This window comes from Nerophis lumbriciformis, linkage group LG01 (genome assembly GCF_033978685.3).
Source record: "Nerophis lumbriciformis linkage group LG01, RoL_Nlum_v2.1, whole genome shotgun sequence".
NCBI classification, from domain to species: Eukaryota; Metazoa; Chordata; class Actinopteri; order Syngnathiformes; family Syngnathidae; genus Nerophis; species Nerophis lumbriciformis.
Window position 1 is genome coordinate 20,346,215 of NC_084548.2, and position 17,099 is coordinate 20,363,313.

The 17,099-nt window shown below is 41.9% G+C and overlaps 1 protein-coding gene across 2 annotated transcripts in view; it reads right to left on the reverse strand.

The window, feature by feature from the left end:
- Nucleotides 1-1,505: 1,505 nt before the first annotated feature.
- Nucleotides 1,506-17,099, reverse strand: part of samd11 (sterile alpha motif domain containing 11) — a 119,158-nt gene continuing 103,564 nt past the window's right edge. Inside the window, exons 8-13 of one of the 2 annotated variants that reach the window (XM_061977122.1) lie at nt 12,553-12,668; nt 9,879-9,957; nt 9,002-9,786; nt 7,644-7,777; nt 4,084-4,194; nt 1,506-3,890 (exon numbers count right to left, since the gene is read on the reverse strand). In XM_061977122.1, coding sequence (XP_061833106.1) covers nt 3,630-3,890; nt 4,084-4,194; nt 7,644-7,777; nt 9,002-9,786; nt 9,879-9,957; nt 12,553-12,668 — 1,486 coding nt within the window. In that variant the 3' untranslated portion in view covers nt 1,506-3,629. The remainder of the gene's footprint in view (nt 3,891-4,083; nt 4,195-7,643; nt 7,778-9,001; nt 9,787-9,878; nt 9,958-12,552; nt 12,669-17,099) is intronic. The other variant, XM_061977131.1, reaches the window with a different exon arrangement.

The following is a 17,099-nucleotide window of genomic DNA, read 5'->3' on the forward strand; positions in this document are numbered from 1 at the left end:
TTATTTACTGTTTTAGTCATTCCCAGCTGAATATCAGGTCCCACCCGCCTCTCACAGCATCTTCCCTATCTGAATCGCTCCCACTGCCCTCTAGTCCTTCACTCTCACTTTCCTCATCCACAAATCTTTCATCCTCGCTCAAATTAATGGGGAAATTGTCGCTTTCTCGGTCCGAATCGCTCTCGCTGCTGGTGGCCATGATTGTAAACAATGTGCAGATGTGAGGAGCTCCACAACCTGTGACGTCACGCTACTCGTCTGCTACTTCCGGTACAGGCTTTTTTATCAGCGACTAAAAGTTGCAAACTTTATCGTCGATGTTCTCTACTAAATCCTTTCAGCAAAAATATGGCAATATCGCGAAATGATCAAGTATGACACATAGAATGGACCTGCTATCCCCGTTTAAATAAGAAAATTGCATTTCAGTAGGCCTTTAACCTTGTTGGAGGTACCGAACCCCACCAGTTTCATATACGCATTCGCAGAACCCTTCTTTAGAGAAACACACTTTTTTTTTCTTAATTTATAAATATGAATCATGAAATGATGTTATTATATTAAAGAAATACTAATCAATATATATTTTTGTACAAACAGAAAGTTACAGGAATGTACACATGATCCCATGTTTACATCTCATTGTGCAACATGTGAATGTTTTAGTGGGAACTAAATGCGATATCTGAAAGGGGTACAAATTATTTCCAAAGCAGGACCCCCACCCAGACATACAATACTAGTACACAGCTCATGAAAAACAATATTTTTTGTTATTGTCATTGTAAGTGGGCCAAAGCACTTATATTGGGACGGCGTGGCGCAGTGGGATAGTGGCCGTGCGCAACCCGAGGGTCCCTGGTTCAATCCCCACCTAGTACCAACCTCGTCATGTCCGTTGTGTCCTGAGCAAGACACTTCACCCTTGCTCCTGATGGCTGCTGGTTAGCGCCTTGCATGGCAGCTCCCGCCATCAGTGTGTGAATGTGTGTGTGAATGGGTAAATGTGGAAGTAGTGTCGAAGCGCTTTGAGTACCTTGAAGGTAGAAAAGCGCTATACAAGTACAACCCATTTATCATTTATTTATTATCATTATATCAGAAAATATGGAAATGACTGCGGTCATTTGATTATAATAATAAAACATTTAACTTGTTATTTAGTCAGGGTTGGGACAGGTGTGGCCACAGTGTGCACGTCTGGCGTCGCTCACATGTGCTCCACTGAATCCTCAAGGAGTTTTTGCGTTTGCTCACGCATATGGAAAATTAGAGGGAACATTGTTTGGGGGTATCCATAAGACGCCGATAGGGAGAAGTTTTTATTTACACGATGAGTCGGGTGTGTCCTGACCTCCGCGGTGGAGGCTCCACCGAACCCCTGAGGCCGACTCACCGAACCCATAGGGTTCAATCGAACCCAGGTTAAGAACCAGTGCTCTATATGAAAATCAACTTGAGCAAGAAAAGACACCAACAGAGTGAAAAGTAGAATTTGTGTATGATTTATTTCACCCGTGTGGTGAATAGAAAAATAGGTTGAAGACAAAAACCTTTAAAGGGACCATTTGAATCAATTGCTTGTGGAGATTAAAAAAGAAAAACAAATCTGCAATAAGAGCTTTCTTTTCCCTGCAACCAAAATAAAAAGTCAAAGTATCTTTGGAATCCATCTCAGGGGTTAATTATAATACATAGAATTTGCTTTATCTACTAAATCCTATAAATACTTTGTCCTCGTTAATATGCTTAATTAGCATTCAGGATTGGAGCGCCTTTTAATATTAGAGTTAAAAAACAAAAACAAAAGAAAAATATATCAACAAAAGTACCACAAAAAGTTCGGCTTTTTAAATTTTTTTAGTAAAGAAAACCTTTTTCCGTGCATCTACATTTAGCAAAAAAAAATTAAGTACCACGTATTTAACCTTCAAGATATTTTCATCTTAAGCATGACTCTGTACAAGTTTGCATGATTTTTCATCATCATTATTATTATTAATAATATTAGTATGTTTTTTTTAAACCTCCCACAGTAGTCAACACAATTTTCCAATGATGTCAGCTATTCTCTCCAGCAACACGCGTGATATTCTCCAACAGTACCAAGCAGCATTAGGGCCACCCTGATAAAGAACACAAAGAACAGTAAAGTCACTTAAAGAGGAAAATAAATTATTAATTTTTTCTTGTAAAAAATTACAAATTAATACTCCAAATATGAATCAAATTGCATAATATCTTGTGATATTACAAATCTATTTTAATAAAATATTATTCAATACGTTTGACACACTTGTTTTTCCTGATCATTTAAAAAAATCATTATGTAATTTTTCACCATTATTTTTTCAATATCAGTTTTTTCCCTTGTAAAATTCCAAACTGATTCTCGGAAAGCCTCATGTTTCTTAAAGTACAACTTTTTTCACTTTATACACATTCATAATATTAAACTTATTTATCATAAAATTGCCCCTTATCCTCATAATATTAGAAACTAATCATCAGAAGAAGAAAAATAATTAAAATTTAGATGTATTTATTATTTAAAATTATTTTGTAATATTTATTTTTGTAATTTTGTAAAATTACAACTCAACTCTCCAAAAAGCCCAACGGTTTTCTGAATAATATATATTTTTAAATTTTTTTTGTTCAATTATGACTTGATTCCTGGAAATGTTTTACCATTTTCCTCACGATATGACAACATGAAAAAAAAAATTATTGTAATTTTAAAACTTTTTTTTAATGCAAAATTAAGAACTATCTTTTGTTTTGTAGGGTTAACATTTGTATTCCCAATAAATTAAAACTTGAATCTTATTTTTTTATAACACAACCTTTTAAGGAAATATTTAGGATTTTATTTTTTTATATGTATTGTAGTATTCATTCATATTATACCACATTAAGTAATAACATTGAAAAAAATGTTTTTCGTAACATGACTTTTCCTTAAACATCAATCCTTTGTTTCCCCCAGTAATGTGCATACGTAATATGCATATGTGTGTTTATGTGTGCGTCAGGGTGGTCCTAATAACACTGCTTGGTAGCACCCACTGCTTGATGTTGAGGCACTGGCCTTCTAGAATGAATTCCTCTTCTCGCTCCACAGCCTTCATGCAAACAGAAGCAGAAACATGGTTCCAATTCCACACATCCGGTAATCTTTGGTATCGGGACAGTGGAATGCATAGTTGCTGCGATAAGACGGAGCTGGTTAAGCATGGCGTCGCTCAAGCCTCCAAGACGACGACAGCTCATTGCCGCTGGAGGAGGATGAGGAAGAAGATGAGATGAGTTTTATTCCTGGGTTGTTCAGGACGTGCGGTGTAGAGAATGGAGAAAAGAAGGTGAAAAAGCATTCCAGGAAGAAGGAAGGACGGCTTTTGTAAGAATGTGGCGTCTGCGCCTCCCTCTTTTTGGCGTGCTGTCTGTGAGCAGCTGTCTCCCAACACTTCTTTGGATTCTGCTAGGTCAGTCACCATCCAGGAACTCACCAGCTGATTGGCTGTCATCCTCCATACTATTTCCTGACCCACCAATTCCGGCTTTAAAGGTCTGGGAGTCCATTCTCTTCTCTCTGTGTCAATCTGGCCAACATGGAGCCTTTCTGTCCTCTATCTTCCCACCACTGCTGAGCCATTCCCGTTCTCCTGCTTGGGAGAGGAACCCCCCGGGGTGGGCCCGCTGTATGGAGAGGAGCTACTGCTCGTGGAGGCGGGTCTCTGGAGTAAGGACAACGGCAAGGCGGCGGTGTCGGCAGGCGCGGCCGAGAGGTCGCCGTCTCGTTCCGAGGGGCGCAGAGTGGCAGAAGGCGGCAACGGGAACGCCAGCGGGACTCCGGTCATGTAGAATAGCCTGCCGATGCGTCGGGCCACCTAATTGGATGAAAGGTGTAAACCTGACTCAGCAAATTTGATGTTGGAAACCTGCTTGGTACAATTTCATTTCAACACAGAGAGAGAGAGCTTTGTTTTGGGGGCAGGCTATTTTTAGGGAATCTAAGCTACACTGTTTTAGGCCTACTGTCATACACACACTCACACACACGCAGGTCTGCAGGTTGTGTACCTGCGAGCGAATCTTGAGGGCAGGGCCCAGCTTTAGTCCCATGGTGGCTAGCAGGTGCTCATCAGTGAGAAGAGGTAAAGTCTCTCCATCAATAGACTGATCCTGGAACACCTGGCAGAGACACAACCACTTCAGCCACAGTCACACACACACACACACACACACACACACACACACACACACACACACACACACACACACACACACACACACACACACACACACACAAAACCTACACGTGAACTCAGTCACACAAACAAAAATACCGGTAGGTCCTTTTTTCCTAGTTCTTCTATTTTGATAAATCCAGTTCATGATGTCCCTGTTATTATTTTACCACTGGGAATAGTAAATAATCCCAACTCAAAGCGTTCCAGTGATGATTTATTATTAATGGTGCATTCAAGTTCATCAATATGAAAAGTAAGTAGATCCCAGTCTTGTTGTACACTAACTTGATGGGAAAATGTTTTACTTTTAGATATAGTATACTTTAGCCACTTGCACAGTTCTGGAACATATTGTTATGTGAGGTGCTTAATTAATAATAATAATTAATAATTAATTAATAATTAAGTAATAACCCACAAGTATATGACATCATACAAAGTTGAAAAAATTTAAATCTGATTCTGATTTATAAGCAATATTAATAGAGCTAGAATAATTACATTAGACATATTCAGATGCTTGTATGTCTGTTAAATCTAATCATATTCACTTGTGTACCATATATATATATATATAATTATATATTTTTTGTTCTATTTAATGCAACACATGTATCTTATTTACAAGTTAAATTCAGTTACAATTGAAATAGACATTTATTGAAACAGCTTCCAAGTATCTTGAAATTAGTCCCAAACTGTATTAACATTATTATTACTACATAACCATATTTATCACATTATTTTTCATTCCAATTTCTTCATGATTGTGTGTGTATATATATATATATATATATATATATATATATATATATATATATATATATATATATATATATATATATACACACATATATACACACAATCATGATTGTGTGTGTATATATATATATATATATATATATATATTAGAGATGCGCGGTTTGCGGACACAACCGCGGAGTCCGCGGATTATCCGCGGATCGGGCGGATGAAATTAAAAAAACTAAGATTTTATCCGCTCGCGGGTCGGGTCGGGCGGATTAATTTTTTTTTTTTTTTTTTTTTTTGCGGGTGGCAGTTAAACCAATTCGGAAATATATATACATAGTTAAATGTTGTTACCCACATACGAAAAACGAGCAGGCACCTGCTGCATATGCCACAACAGAAGAAAAAAAAAGAAAAGAGATGGACACTTTTACGGAGCGGAGAAGGGACGCCTCGCCGGGGTCCTGGACCGAGGCCCCTTCCCCCGAGAGGGCCCCACCGGGAGCCGTAGCTGAAGCGATCCGCGAGAAGGGCCCGACGCACGTCCAGGGTCACTACCGCGCCCACCGCACCGACACCCCGCCTCGTCCGCCTTCGCCGCGGCCGGCGTCACGCGCAGCAGGTAAGCAGCTTACCTGCCCGCCACCCCCGTGGCCGGGGGCTCGTAACATGGGTCACTCCGCGCGCTCCGCCCGCGCAGCTTACCTGCTTGCCACCCCTGTTGCCGGGGGCGCGTAACAGGGGTCACTCCGCGCGTAGTGCGCTCATGAAAGGGGTGGGGCTCACCCTGGTTGATATAGAGAGCAGGACGGTGGCCATGGAAGTTGGAACCCGCTAAGGAGTGTGTAACAACCCACCTGCCGAATCAACTAGCCCTGAAAATGGATGGCGCTGGAGCGTGGGCCCATATCTGGCCGTCGCCGGCAGCGAGACGCGCTTGGAGGTGCGCTAAGCGCGGCTCCCATATGATTGCGCACTGGTGTGCGTCTGGGTCGTGACAGCGTGGCACGCGAATGTCTGTGCATTGGATCAGTCTCCTTTCTTTAACAGGCAAAAGCTTTATAACCTCACCATACCTGCCAACTTTTAAATCAGAAAAACCTAGTAGCCAGGGTCCAAGGGCCGCAGGCCCCGGTAGGTCCAGGACAAAGTCCTGGTGGAGGGTTCAGGGCTTCGCCCCCCGACGCAAAATGACTATTAGCATTCAGACAGGTTAAAATGTTGCTAAAACCATCACTTTTCTATCAGTCACAGTGACTTTTCAAAACAAAAATATTACAGCAAAAATCATATGGGTTGATTGACATGTTTATTCTGTAAGCTAACTTCAATAGTTTGAAATTATTTTGACAGTTAATGCCAGTTATCCTGTCAACCTTTCACAAGACTTCAATTTGTTAATTGAAAGTATAAATAGTATAAACACTTTTTACAGTATGTCGTGCTGTGAAATACAGCCGACAGGATTGCGCATGCGGTGCAGGAGAACAAAGGACTTCTTTCATTTAAGGTTTGTGATAAACCATCAAACTCATTCGTTAAAAGGACTCTATAGTAATATAAAGCGAATTTTTCTGGACATTATCATGCAAGAAAAGTTTATTTTTGGGATCGCGATCACCGCGTAATGATTTTTAAAGGTTGCATTACATTATTAACTGTCCCATGTGATCAGCCAGTGCGATTGGAAGTCCATGCTCAATTATTGCCTCCGTAAATAAAACTTCGGCATTTATCACATCCAAAGAATCTGTTTGGGCGACGAAAAACGTTGAAAGTTTTCCACTTGTATCGCTAGCAACGGCATTAGACTTGTGTTTTTTTGTCCCAACGTGGTCTTTTACATCGCTAATTCCTCCGTGTCCGATCGAAAAATCTTGTCTGCACAAGGTGCAATTCGCGTAGTTTTCACCCTTTTTTTTAATTTTTTTATTAATATTAGATATATAACAACGGGCGGATGGTGGGCGGGTGAAGTTCTGATCAAACGTTACATCGGGTGGATGGCGGATGGTTGACGACTTTCTGACGCGGTTGCGGATGAAATAATTGCCTATCCGCGCATCTCTAATATATATATATATATATATATATATATATACACATATATACACACAATCATGAAGAAATTGGAATGAAAAATAATATTTCTCAGCTGGTTGGATAGGAAAAGTAACGTGGATCGACTTATAGCGTGGCTTGTGGCATACAGTACATTTGGACTTATGTGAAAGTTACCACATATGATTCTTTGTACTTTAAAATAAACTGAACATACTAAATTTTCGCACTGATTTAACTTGTTTTTACACCGTTCTTTACAAGTTAAATTATATTCATACCTATCATTATTATAGTACAGTAGTATGTATTCTTTAATATTGAACTGGGGTGTAAAACACACAACAAAGGAAACGCGTGTACACATACACACACATCCGGAATGATTCAATGACCACACACATATTTATCAAACACACTTTCTAATACATCTTCCACACCCTGATCTCTGCAGCAAAAAGCTTCTGTACCATAATGACCATATAAGGTGCTCATTAATTACTTATATGTTGTTGGTCAGCCCGCCCCTGTCCTCAATGTCTCCTCTCTCTCCTCTTGTTGTCCTTACAGTTGTCTCACCTGTGCGTATTCAGCACATCCGGCCAGGCTGCTTATGAAGCCACACACGTCCTCCACGCTCCACTTGCTGATGTCCTCCACAGGGTTTGCTGAGGCCGCGTCCTCTCCGTCCATGAAAAGACCTCCCATAGAGCCTGAGAGCAGCAGCGGGTTGCAAAAACGGTAAATCAATACAAAACACAGAGGCTGTAGGTCGACAATTGTACACAATAGCAATAGTCGCATTGAGAACAGATGCTTGTTAAGAGTAAAAAAAAAAAAAAAAAAGATACATTTGGGATTTGAGTCTAATGTTGTGTGCATGGACTGTTTTTAATATTGTGACAATGTCTCTTAGTTTTATGCAAAATGTATTTTTGAAATTATGTTAAAACACTAATATGCATCCTTACAGCCTGTTTATGAGCAGCAAAAATCATAAATGAAATCGCTCCTTCCTAATGGGCATGAACCGGCATCTAGCTAGATGAGCCTGTCCTGTGTAGACTTAGACAAACTTTATTGATCCACAAGGGACATTTTTCTAAAATATACCCCCAAAATCAGACTTCACTGCACATTTTAGAATAAAGCGAAGGATGTTGGTGCTGTAAATTTGATCATTTTGTTTTTCTTCAGTCAGTAGAATAACCCAGCACAGTGGTTTTCAAACTTTACCATAATGACCAACATTAAAACAGTAGCGTAATAGGTGTAAATATTCATTAATAAAAAGGCAGAGTTTAAAAAAAAATAAGTATATTTAATATTTTTGGCAACTGTAACATTACACAAAAATTGAACAGTAACACTGTTTGAATATTTAATTAAGGGATTCTTTGACGTACCACCAGATGGAGCCCGCGTACCACTATTGGTACACGTACCACAGTTTAAGAATCCCTGACCAAGCAAGATGTTACAATGTGATTGTAATGTTAGCACTGTAGCTTGGCTATGCTAATGTTGCTAAAGTTTTGTCCTCCTGTTCCACTCCCAATGTTATGTTGTTGTTTGTGACATATGACGTTTATTACATTGGACAAATGCAGAGTTACAGAGTATGTGTAAAAATGAGTTTGTTTTTGTTAATTGAGTACAGGTTTCTTCAAATACACAATATATTTTAGAAAGCTTGGGTCTTGGGTAGGAATGACATTTCTCATGAGGGTCTTGAGACCCTGACCACCGCGTCCTATCTGCCAGCGTGGCTATGCTGTTGGCGTGCTGTATTTAGGGTCACATTTGGGTCAGAAGCAGGGCCTCTAACAAAGTGATGCTAATGGGTTTCACATGTTGCCTGTGCGTTTGTCTGAGAGAGAAAGTGTGTGTGTTTGTGTGTGTGTGTGTCAGTCAGAGTGAGAGAGAGAGCCGCTCACCCATGTGGAAGTAAGGGTTGATGTAGGGGAATCCAAAGGGCAACGATTGTCCCTGAAGGGCAGGCAGAGGTGGCATGAATCCAGGTGGAAGCTGGAATTTGACATCCGACTTTCCCAGTCCAGACGAGAAGAGGTGGTGACTGGGCGAGTCGGTGCCGGCAGAGCTACAAGGTGCACTCAGCCGGCCTGAGTGGTCTCGGGTCTCCTTGGCGCCGTCAAACTCTCTCTTGCCGTTTCTCTCCTTGCTTCCCCCGTCTCTCCTCCTGTGTCTGTGTTTCCTCCTGGACTTGGCACCAGCGCTCTCCTGCCTCTCGTCACACGTTTCCGTTTCACTGTCCGACTCCCTGGCGTCGTCCTCATCTTCCCTGTCTCCTTCGCTTCCTCTGTCCTCCCGCCTTCGTTTGTGATCCCCAGCGCGGAGCTCCGTGTGAGGGCCCCGACGGGGGGCTTTCCTGGATTCAGTGTCTGAGCTGGCCGTGGAGCTCTGCGCTTGGGTGTCTTTGTGGGTGGACGATGTCCTTGCTTGTTGCTGATGCTGGTTGAGGCTCAGGAGGGGTGCTGCCGCTCCATGGCGGAGCACTAGCATGGCGTTAGAGCGACGGGCCAGTTCCTCTCGGAGCGGATGGCCCTCGGGGATGTCGTGAAGGCTCCTCAGGGCCGGGTGGTCCGCTGGTAGCCCGGCGGATAGAGCGACCAGCGGGTCAGAGGTCAGCAATTGTTGCTGCTGTCGCTGGTGGAGACTTTCCAACTCTTTCTGTCTCAGTAGCTCGGCCGACATCTCAAGTCTGAGGCACACAAACACACTCTGTCATGACAACTTCACACGTTCTACAACACATAACACGAACACATGAACGTTCTAAACGTTAACACACACCTGGCCAGATTCTGCTTCCTCAACATTTCTTGTTGCCGCACAAAGATTTCAGCTTGAGCTGGTTGGAGGAAACCATAACCTGGTATAGAAAATACAAAAAGCTTTAAAAACAGAAATGAGACATACTTATTTTTTAACTGTGGTAAATTACATAAGCATAATAATACAGTGGTAGCTCGGCTCACGAGCAGGTGCTTTAAGTTTGAAAATTTGAGTTATGAGCCTCTATTCTGCTTGTTGGCGTAGCAAATTGTTAAAATGAACCCCGTAAGATCCGCCCCAAAATCTGGTCTTACTTGCTAGCATTAGCTTATAGCTAGAGATGGACTTAACTTTGTTTTTCAACCATGGGAATGAAGAAAGTGAGTGTAAAAAGAGGAGAAGGAGCGGATGATATTCATTGAATTACAGACATAAACCACCAAAAACATGACCAACAGTGCAGCCAACATGGCGAGTGTAGCACTGCTAGTCTGCAGCAGGAGGAGTCATAACGCCAGCTATGAGAGTAAAAATAAAATCTATTAAGCTGATATTTATCCAAGAAAATATGGAAAAGCTGCAGTTGGTGAGTTTTAATGGAGAAACAGCTTGAAGGAGATACCGTAGAAATCCACTTTCCAAGGTAAATGCTGTACATTATTATTACATCTTAAAACTACTGTAGTAGTGCATTGTACAAGTACATTCTATTGTTTTTTTTTCATACAATATTTCTTAAAGTTGTTTTTTCTTTTTTAAAAGCATGTTACAAACACAGATTACATTGATTTGAATTCCTTTCCTTGACATTGATTTGAAATACAAGCGTTTCGAGTTACAAGCTTGGTCATTGAACCAAATAAGTTGAAGTACTACTGTATATACCAACAGGCCCACAATATTAGATACACGCTGTCACATTCAGTTCAGCTACGCATGAAAAAAAACTTGAGTAGGATCTGATAATCATTTTGGAATATTCACAAATAAGGAAACAACAGCACACCAACGTTTGTATCACAACGATATTTCCTACTCAAAAGTCTCTCAAAGTCACACGTGGTAATAAGAGTTAGTGTCAGTTTGAAGTAAATATGCTTTACTGACGACCGCCGCTACCACACTTCATTAGCCGTCTTCAGAGTGATCCAGCAATCCGCAGGTTAATATCAACCCACTCAAAAAAGTGAAACATTTAAGTAGTATAATAATTCATGATGTTGCTCTAAAGCAAGATAGCATCCCCAGACGAGTCACTAGTTGCGTGGCATCAAAACACACCACACTTAAATGCACACCCACCTAACATGCTAATTGATTGTATTGATTTGTACTATACATTTGATATGATATATCATGTAAAAGGTCTATGCATTGCACATGAATATCATACATAATTATTATTTCCAGCTAAGTGTAATTGTAATGAATAGAAACAGTGATGTATCTGTGTGGTCTTGCATTGCACCTTGCACTGTAAAATAGTTGACTTGTTTAAGAGTTGATAAAAGACTTCCCTGCTGTAAAATGTTACATGATGTTGGTGGTGTGTAACCTCTTGTGCTAATAAAAATTCTAATAAAAAAACCATCTTTATTTACACCAATTACATAAGAGTATCGGTCTCACCAATAAATATCGATATTGGTATCAGTATCAATAAAATCCGAACAATATACATCCCTACTATAAACATTGCTGTACAGCTAGAAAATGCTTTATGATGGCGAGATTGTTATAAAGTTGATTTGATTTGATTTGTGACCATCATCCTGCAAAGCATTGTGGTCAAACTAATCCCTAAATTCCTGTAAACAAATGTATTTAATCTGATCATAATTGGGATTAGAATGTTACTGTGTACATGGACTCTGAAAAAATTATTCGATTACATCTTTAAATTGGAATACATTATTTTGACATGCGTAAACGGAAGTAGAAGAAGAAAAAGCAGTGACTTCCACTGTAAACAAACAGAAATGAATCTGTGCATTTCTGCTTATATGAAGTTGTCATGTTATTTATTTATATTTTTTTCCTTCTGTTCGCTACTTTTGTTTAACCTCTCTTTTTGAAACAAAGCTGTTCTGTGCACTACATGTTGTGATATGTACGGGTAGTCGTAGTATCTGTAGTCGCAAAAGTGACGTCATCAGGGCGCGCCTTCATGTTACCACATTCTGTGTATTTGCCTGAGACTACCAGTTAACACTTGGAGTAGCTGTAAGGTTGTGAATAAAACAGTTTGTTGAGACAACAACGGGATCCCTCCTTTTATTGTAACATTGACACATGACACACCAGACCATACTTTTGTTTTTGTCTTGTTTTAAAGCAACAAACTCAACATTTTTTAACGCTACATCTGAATAGGGAAGACAGCAACAGGACAATCGTTTCATTTCAAAACTATTAAGTTTAGTCCCCCCTCCACCACCAAAGTATAGCTGACGTCACAGACATGTGCAGTAAGGATCATTTTGACCTACACTTTGGAAGAAGCGTTTACATGCGCTACAATCTGAATAACTATCGGCATAAACCACCCGTGCCGATCGGAATGAAATTTTGATCCAAACATGTATGATTGGGTCAGAATATTCCGAATGGCGTGTTTACATGAAGAATTTTCATTCCGGTTAGGCCTTTAATCCAATTAATTGTGTCCATGTGCACATAGCCAGTGACTCACCGGGGGTCTGACAGAGAGCTGAGGGCAGGCCCAGGAAAGGAGGCCGCAGGTGAGGTCCTAAAGCGATGTGAGGGGCAGTTGGAGGTGATAGTAGAGGTGGAGGTTGGGACAGTTCCCTGTGCAAGCAAATATGGAAACATTTAATTATTTTCAGGTTACTTGCATTTATTACAACGACCATAATACCATTTTCCCCCCATTTATCCTTGTGTGTGCGCGCTGCCACATCTTTGTGTATGCTGTATTTTTATCAGCCGTCTTCCAGGGGCCCCTGCGTTGCCTCAGTGCCTCATCAGTCTTGTCACGCTGCAGCAAGCACCGCTGGCCATTGCTGTACCCTCCACTGCCGCCTCACACACACACACACACACACACACAACTCCACAACCACACACATAATGAGGGCTGAATGCACAATGCCAGTGTGTCATGCTCTGACAGCTGGGGCGGCCCCTGCATCTTGACCGGGGCCACGGGCTGAAGGACCTTCTAATTAACACTCATCCCGCCTCTCTTCTCCTCGTCCCCCCTTGTCCTCCACCCCTTTTTATGCCCCCTTTCGCTCCCTCCCACCCGCTCTCCGGGCCGCATTGAGGCTGGTGAAAAGATGGAGCGTCCCGCAACCTCAACTTCTGAAAAGGCCTCTCCATTATCTCCCTCGTCCTTTGTCCTCGTCAAGGGGGGGAAAGGCGCCTCTCACCGTTCTCCTACTGGTTTTTTTTTTTCTAGCCAAACCATCTTTTTTTTCTGTACTTCTCTGCGTTTTTAACGAAAAATAGGTGTTGATCATGCCCTTCTTTTGCGCTCTCACCTTCCCTGATGCATTTTTCACACTGTTATTTGCACGTGTTCACAAGGCGGGGGACATGTTTTCACAGAAGCTGACAGAATAATGAGACTTCAGCACCTTGACCTCTTGACTGTCAAAATGTGCGAGCCTGTGGAGGAGGACCCTGTCCGCCTGCTAGGTGGCTAAAATAATAGCTTATAGCGTCATAGCCTGTAACCTTGGTCTCTGCTGTCTCTCCATCCTTATGAGGGAAAAGGAAGCAAAGTGGAAGGCGTTGACTGGACGCGTGCAAACTGCAAATATTGTTTTGTAACCATGTTCAAATTAGCTAGCGCCTACTTGTCTCTCGCTTGGCTAAGTGGCGAGATAGCAGCTGAGGAAGCCTTGCATGCTGGGACAAGGAGATGTGGTTGGAGGTTTTCGTGTGTGTGTGTGTGTGTGTGTGTGTGTGTGTGTGTGTGTGTGTGTGTGTGTGTGTGTGTGTGTGAGCAGGAGGGGAGGGACTAAAAACCATTCATCGATCGCCTTTGCCGCTGAAATGTTAATGCTAATCGTATAACCGCTCTCTCCGGCGGCGCCTTGCACTCCAGTGGCAGCTCCAATTAATCTCGGGTGAGGGCTGTGGCGCGTGACCCCGGGGCCGCGAGCTGGGGGCCCCACTAGCCGCTTCTTATGTAATTACACCGCCCAGTGTGTAATCACCTGGTTTAATCCCTCAGGGCAAGCAATTAGCCTCGCGACGTGCAGCTCCACGAGGCCACGCCGCGGCTCACGCAAGGACCGCCATCGACCCCCACCCGCGGTCAGCTCCTCCCCGCACGCCAGACCCCCACCCAATCAACCGCCGTCTCTCTGATGTTCCCTTTTCTATTCCCTCCATCTCTTTGCACCGCCTACCGTTGCCGAGCGTTAGGCCACAGATGAATAACGGTCAATTAAAGCTGCATGACTGAGGCTGCCAGGCGTCTGCGCCACCATAATTAGGCCTAATCACGGAGAGCCAGGGAGAGGAGGCGGGAAAGGAGCGCGCCCGACACTCCCCTCCGCTCCCTTCCTCCATCTCTTATTCTCTCCCTCTTTTTTTTAGAATGTCATTTAGAGGGAGAAGTGGCTAAGTTTTCTCTTTAGCTTTTCTATACATAACACAAATGTAAGGTGGACTCATAACAACGCAGAGCTGTGCTAGTTGTGTGTGTGTGCGTGTGTGTGTGTGTGTGTGTGTGTCTCGCTGTGCCGGCAGTGAGGCCAAGGGCTTCTGGGAAATTCACTCGTGTGTGACGACCTGTCAGAGTGGCGACAGCGTTCCTGTCCTGAAGCAGCCCAGGCGAGGTGTGTGCGCATTTTGTGTGTGCGCGCATGTGTGTGTGTGACAGGACTGCCCTTAATGACGGGAGCGTGGGGGGGATTAGGAGCGCCGCGCGGCCGCCTTCGGCTCCTTCTCCGCAGGAACACATTTACACAGGAAGCTCATTAAAATGGATGAGGCTCCCTCCTCGCTCGCCGGCCCTCCCTCCCTTCCCTTATCTCACACTCTCTCCATCGCCTCACTCCCTATCTTGCTTCATCTCTCTCTCTCTCTCTCTCTCTCTCTCTCTCTCTCTCTCTCTCTCTCTCTCTCTCTCTCTACGCTTTTTTCTCTTGCTTCCTTCTCTTCATCCCCATTTTAAGCTCCCATGTTTTGTACTTCCTTCCTCTCTGTATTTTTCCTCCATCCCTCCCTATTTGGTTGGCAGATGCTCGGTGAGCTTAGCGCCATTTAAGGCCAGACAAATGGAGCGCCAGGCTCTAAGCCCATTGAGCGGCCCTAATGATTTGTTTTTAACAATGGGCCCTAATGGGCCCAAGATAATCAATGATGAGGGGTCGAAGGAAAGGTGAGCCATAGAGAGAGTTAGGGATGGAGTTAGTCGCCTCGACGTGCTTCGTCAGCCGCTTGCTTTTCATTCCGCCAATTTTCTCTATTTTAATTCTCGCTGTAGTTTGCACTTATTCCACTTTTGGATCTGACCAAGATGTGCTTCTCCTTTTGTCTTTGTGCTGCTTTAATATACCGGTAGGTTCACGACATGTACAAAAGTATGGGGGCAAAACACTATTCTCTGTTCTCCGATTCTTCAACTTGAGATAGTGTGTCGAACTTGGGCTATAAGTATAAACAATAAAATTATATATAGTGGAACCTCGGCTTTCGGAAGCCCCGCTTTTTGTGGTATTCGGTTTTTGTCATCTCGGTTACCCACGTCCAAACAAACTATCATTAAATCAGTATCATTCTTAGGAGTCAGTAGCCAAACACGGAATCTCACATGTTGCTGACTTTTTATTTTCAGAACGACAGGGCCAAAGGAAGTCGCAAGTGTCAGGATTTTGATAAAGGTGACAAACACTATTGAATTCAAAAAGAACTCATAGCAAAATAAGAAAAAAGCTTGGCCTTCCCCTTTCACATCCCTCTCTGCTTGTCACCATCTTTGCCAACAAAGGTCTTCAAGCAAGGTAAAAGTGACGTTAAATGTTAATTTATTATTGTTGTTTAGGTTGCACACAGACTACAACCTTTGTCTGTGGTAAGGTGGTAAGGTAATGCTTGATCGTTGGATTTGTAAAGTCAAACACAGCATCAGCAGCTTCTTCATATTTTAATGAATAAATATTTGTTTGAACGTTTGTGGCTGCATGGAGGCTGGCTACGGCTTTGTGTGATGCGAACTGGTGGTGCTGCATTTGGGCTGATTCCATGGACTGGCTAACCCACAGGTGTCAAACTCAAGGCCTGGGGGCCAGATGTGGCCCACCACATCATTTCATGTGGCCCGCGAAAGCATTAAAGTAAAGTACTTTACCTTTTCTTATGAAATCAGAACATGACATACTTTTTTAACACGATTTTTAAAATTTAGTATAGGATCCAGTATTACGCCAATGTATTTAACTTTCTTAACATTATTGATCATGTAACTATTCATATATATGTTTGAAAGAACACTTTGATTTGGTTTGTACATACATTGTGACAGTTTTATCTGTGTTCAGCGTAAGGCAGACACTTTGTTGTTACGGTCATTGTCTCAGATAGCATAGCTGCAACCAGATTTGCATCGGAACCGTGAGTAAAGAAAATGTAACCAAGCTAGCGTAGTTAGCATTAGTGAATATGCTAACAAGTTTACAAGTGTCTGTGTTAGTAATAATAACTTACAATGGCATTGTTTTTGTATTGTTTCAGTTTCGTAAAGTCACCAAAACGTCACCATTGAGTTGTTGAGTCTGTATAGCTGATTGGGAAACTAGACTTCACAACTAGCCTTTGATCAACTATTTTACTAGCGTATGACAGGCACCGTTTGGAAACAATTAAGCTATGTAAATAAACGTATAAAATCTTTTGTACCGGTATATACAGTATCTGCAGCTTATAGTCCGGTGTAAACATATTTATTTATTTTTTAAATTTGGTGGATGCGCTCTATAACCCAGAAAATAAGGTATTTTTGGAAAAAAATGTTTATAGAAAATGCTTTAAAAAAAAAAAAAGTGATACAGTGAAGCTACTAACTTCGAAGTGCAATGTGGTATTTCACACTTTTTTTGTTAAGAAAAATAAACACTAAAATATCAGTTTGGCTTTTCAAAGCAAGTTATCCATCAATTTTATGTAAAAAAAAAAAAAAAGAATATAACACTCAAATGCGTAGGCAATTGTGTAATATTATCATGGGGCGATTATACATTTATGTTTATAAATATATTCACTGTT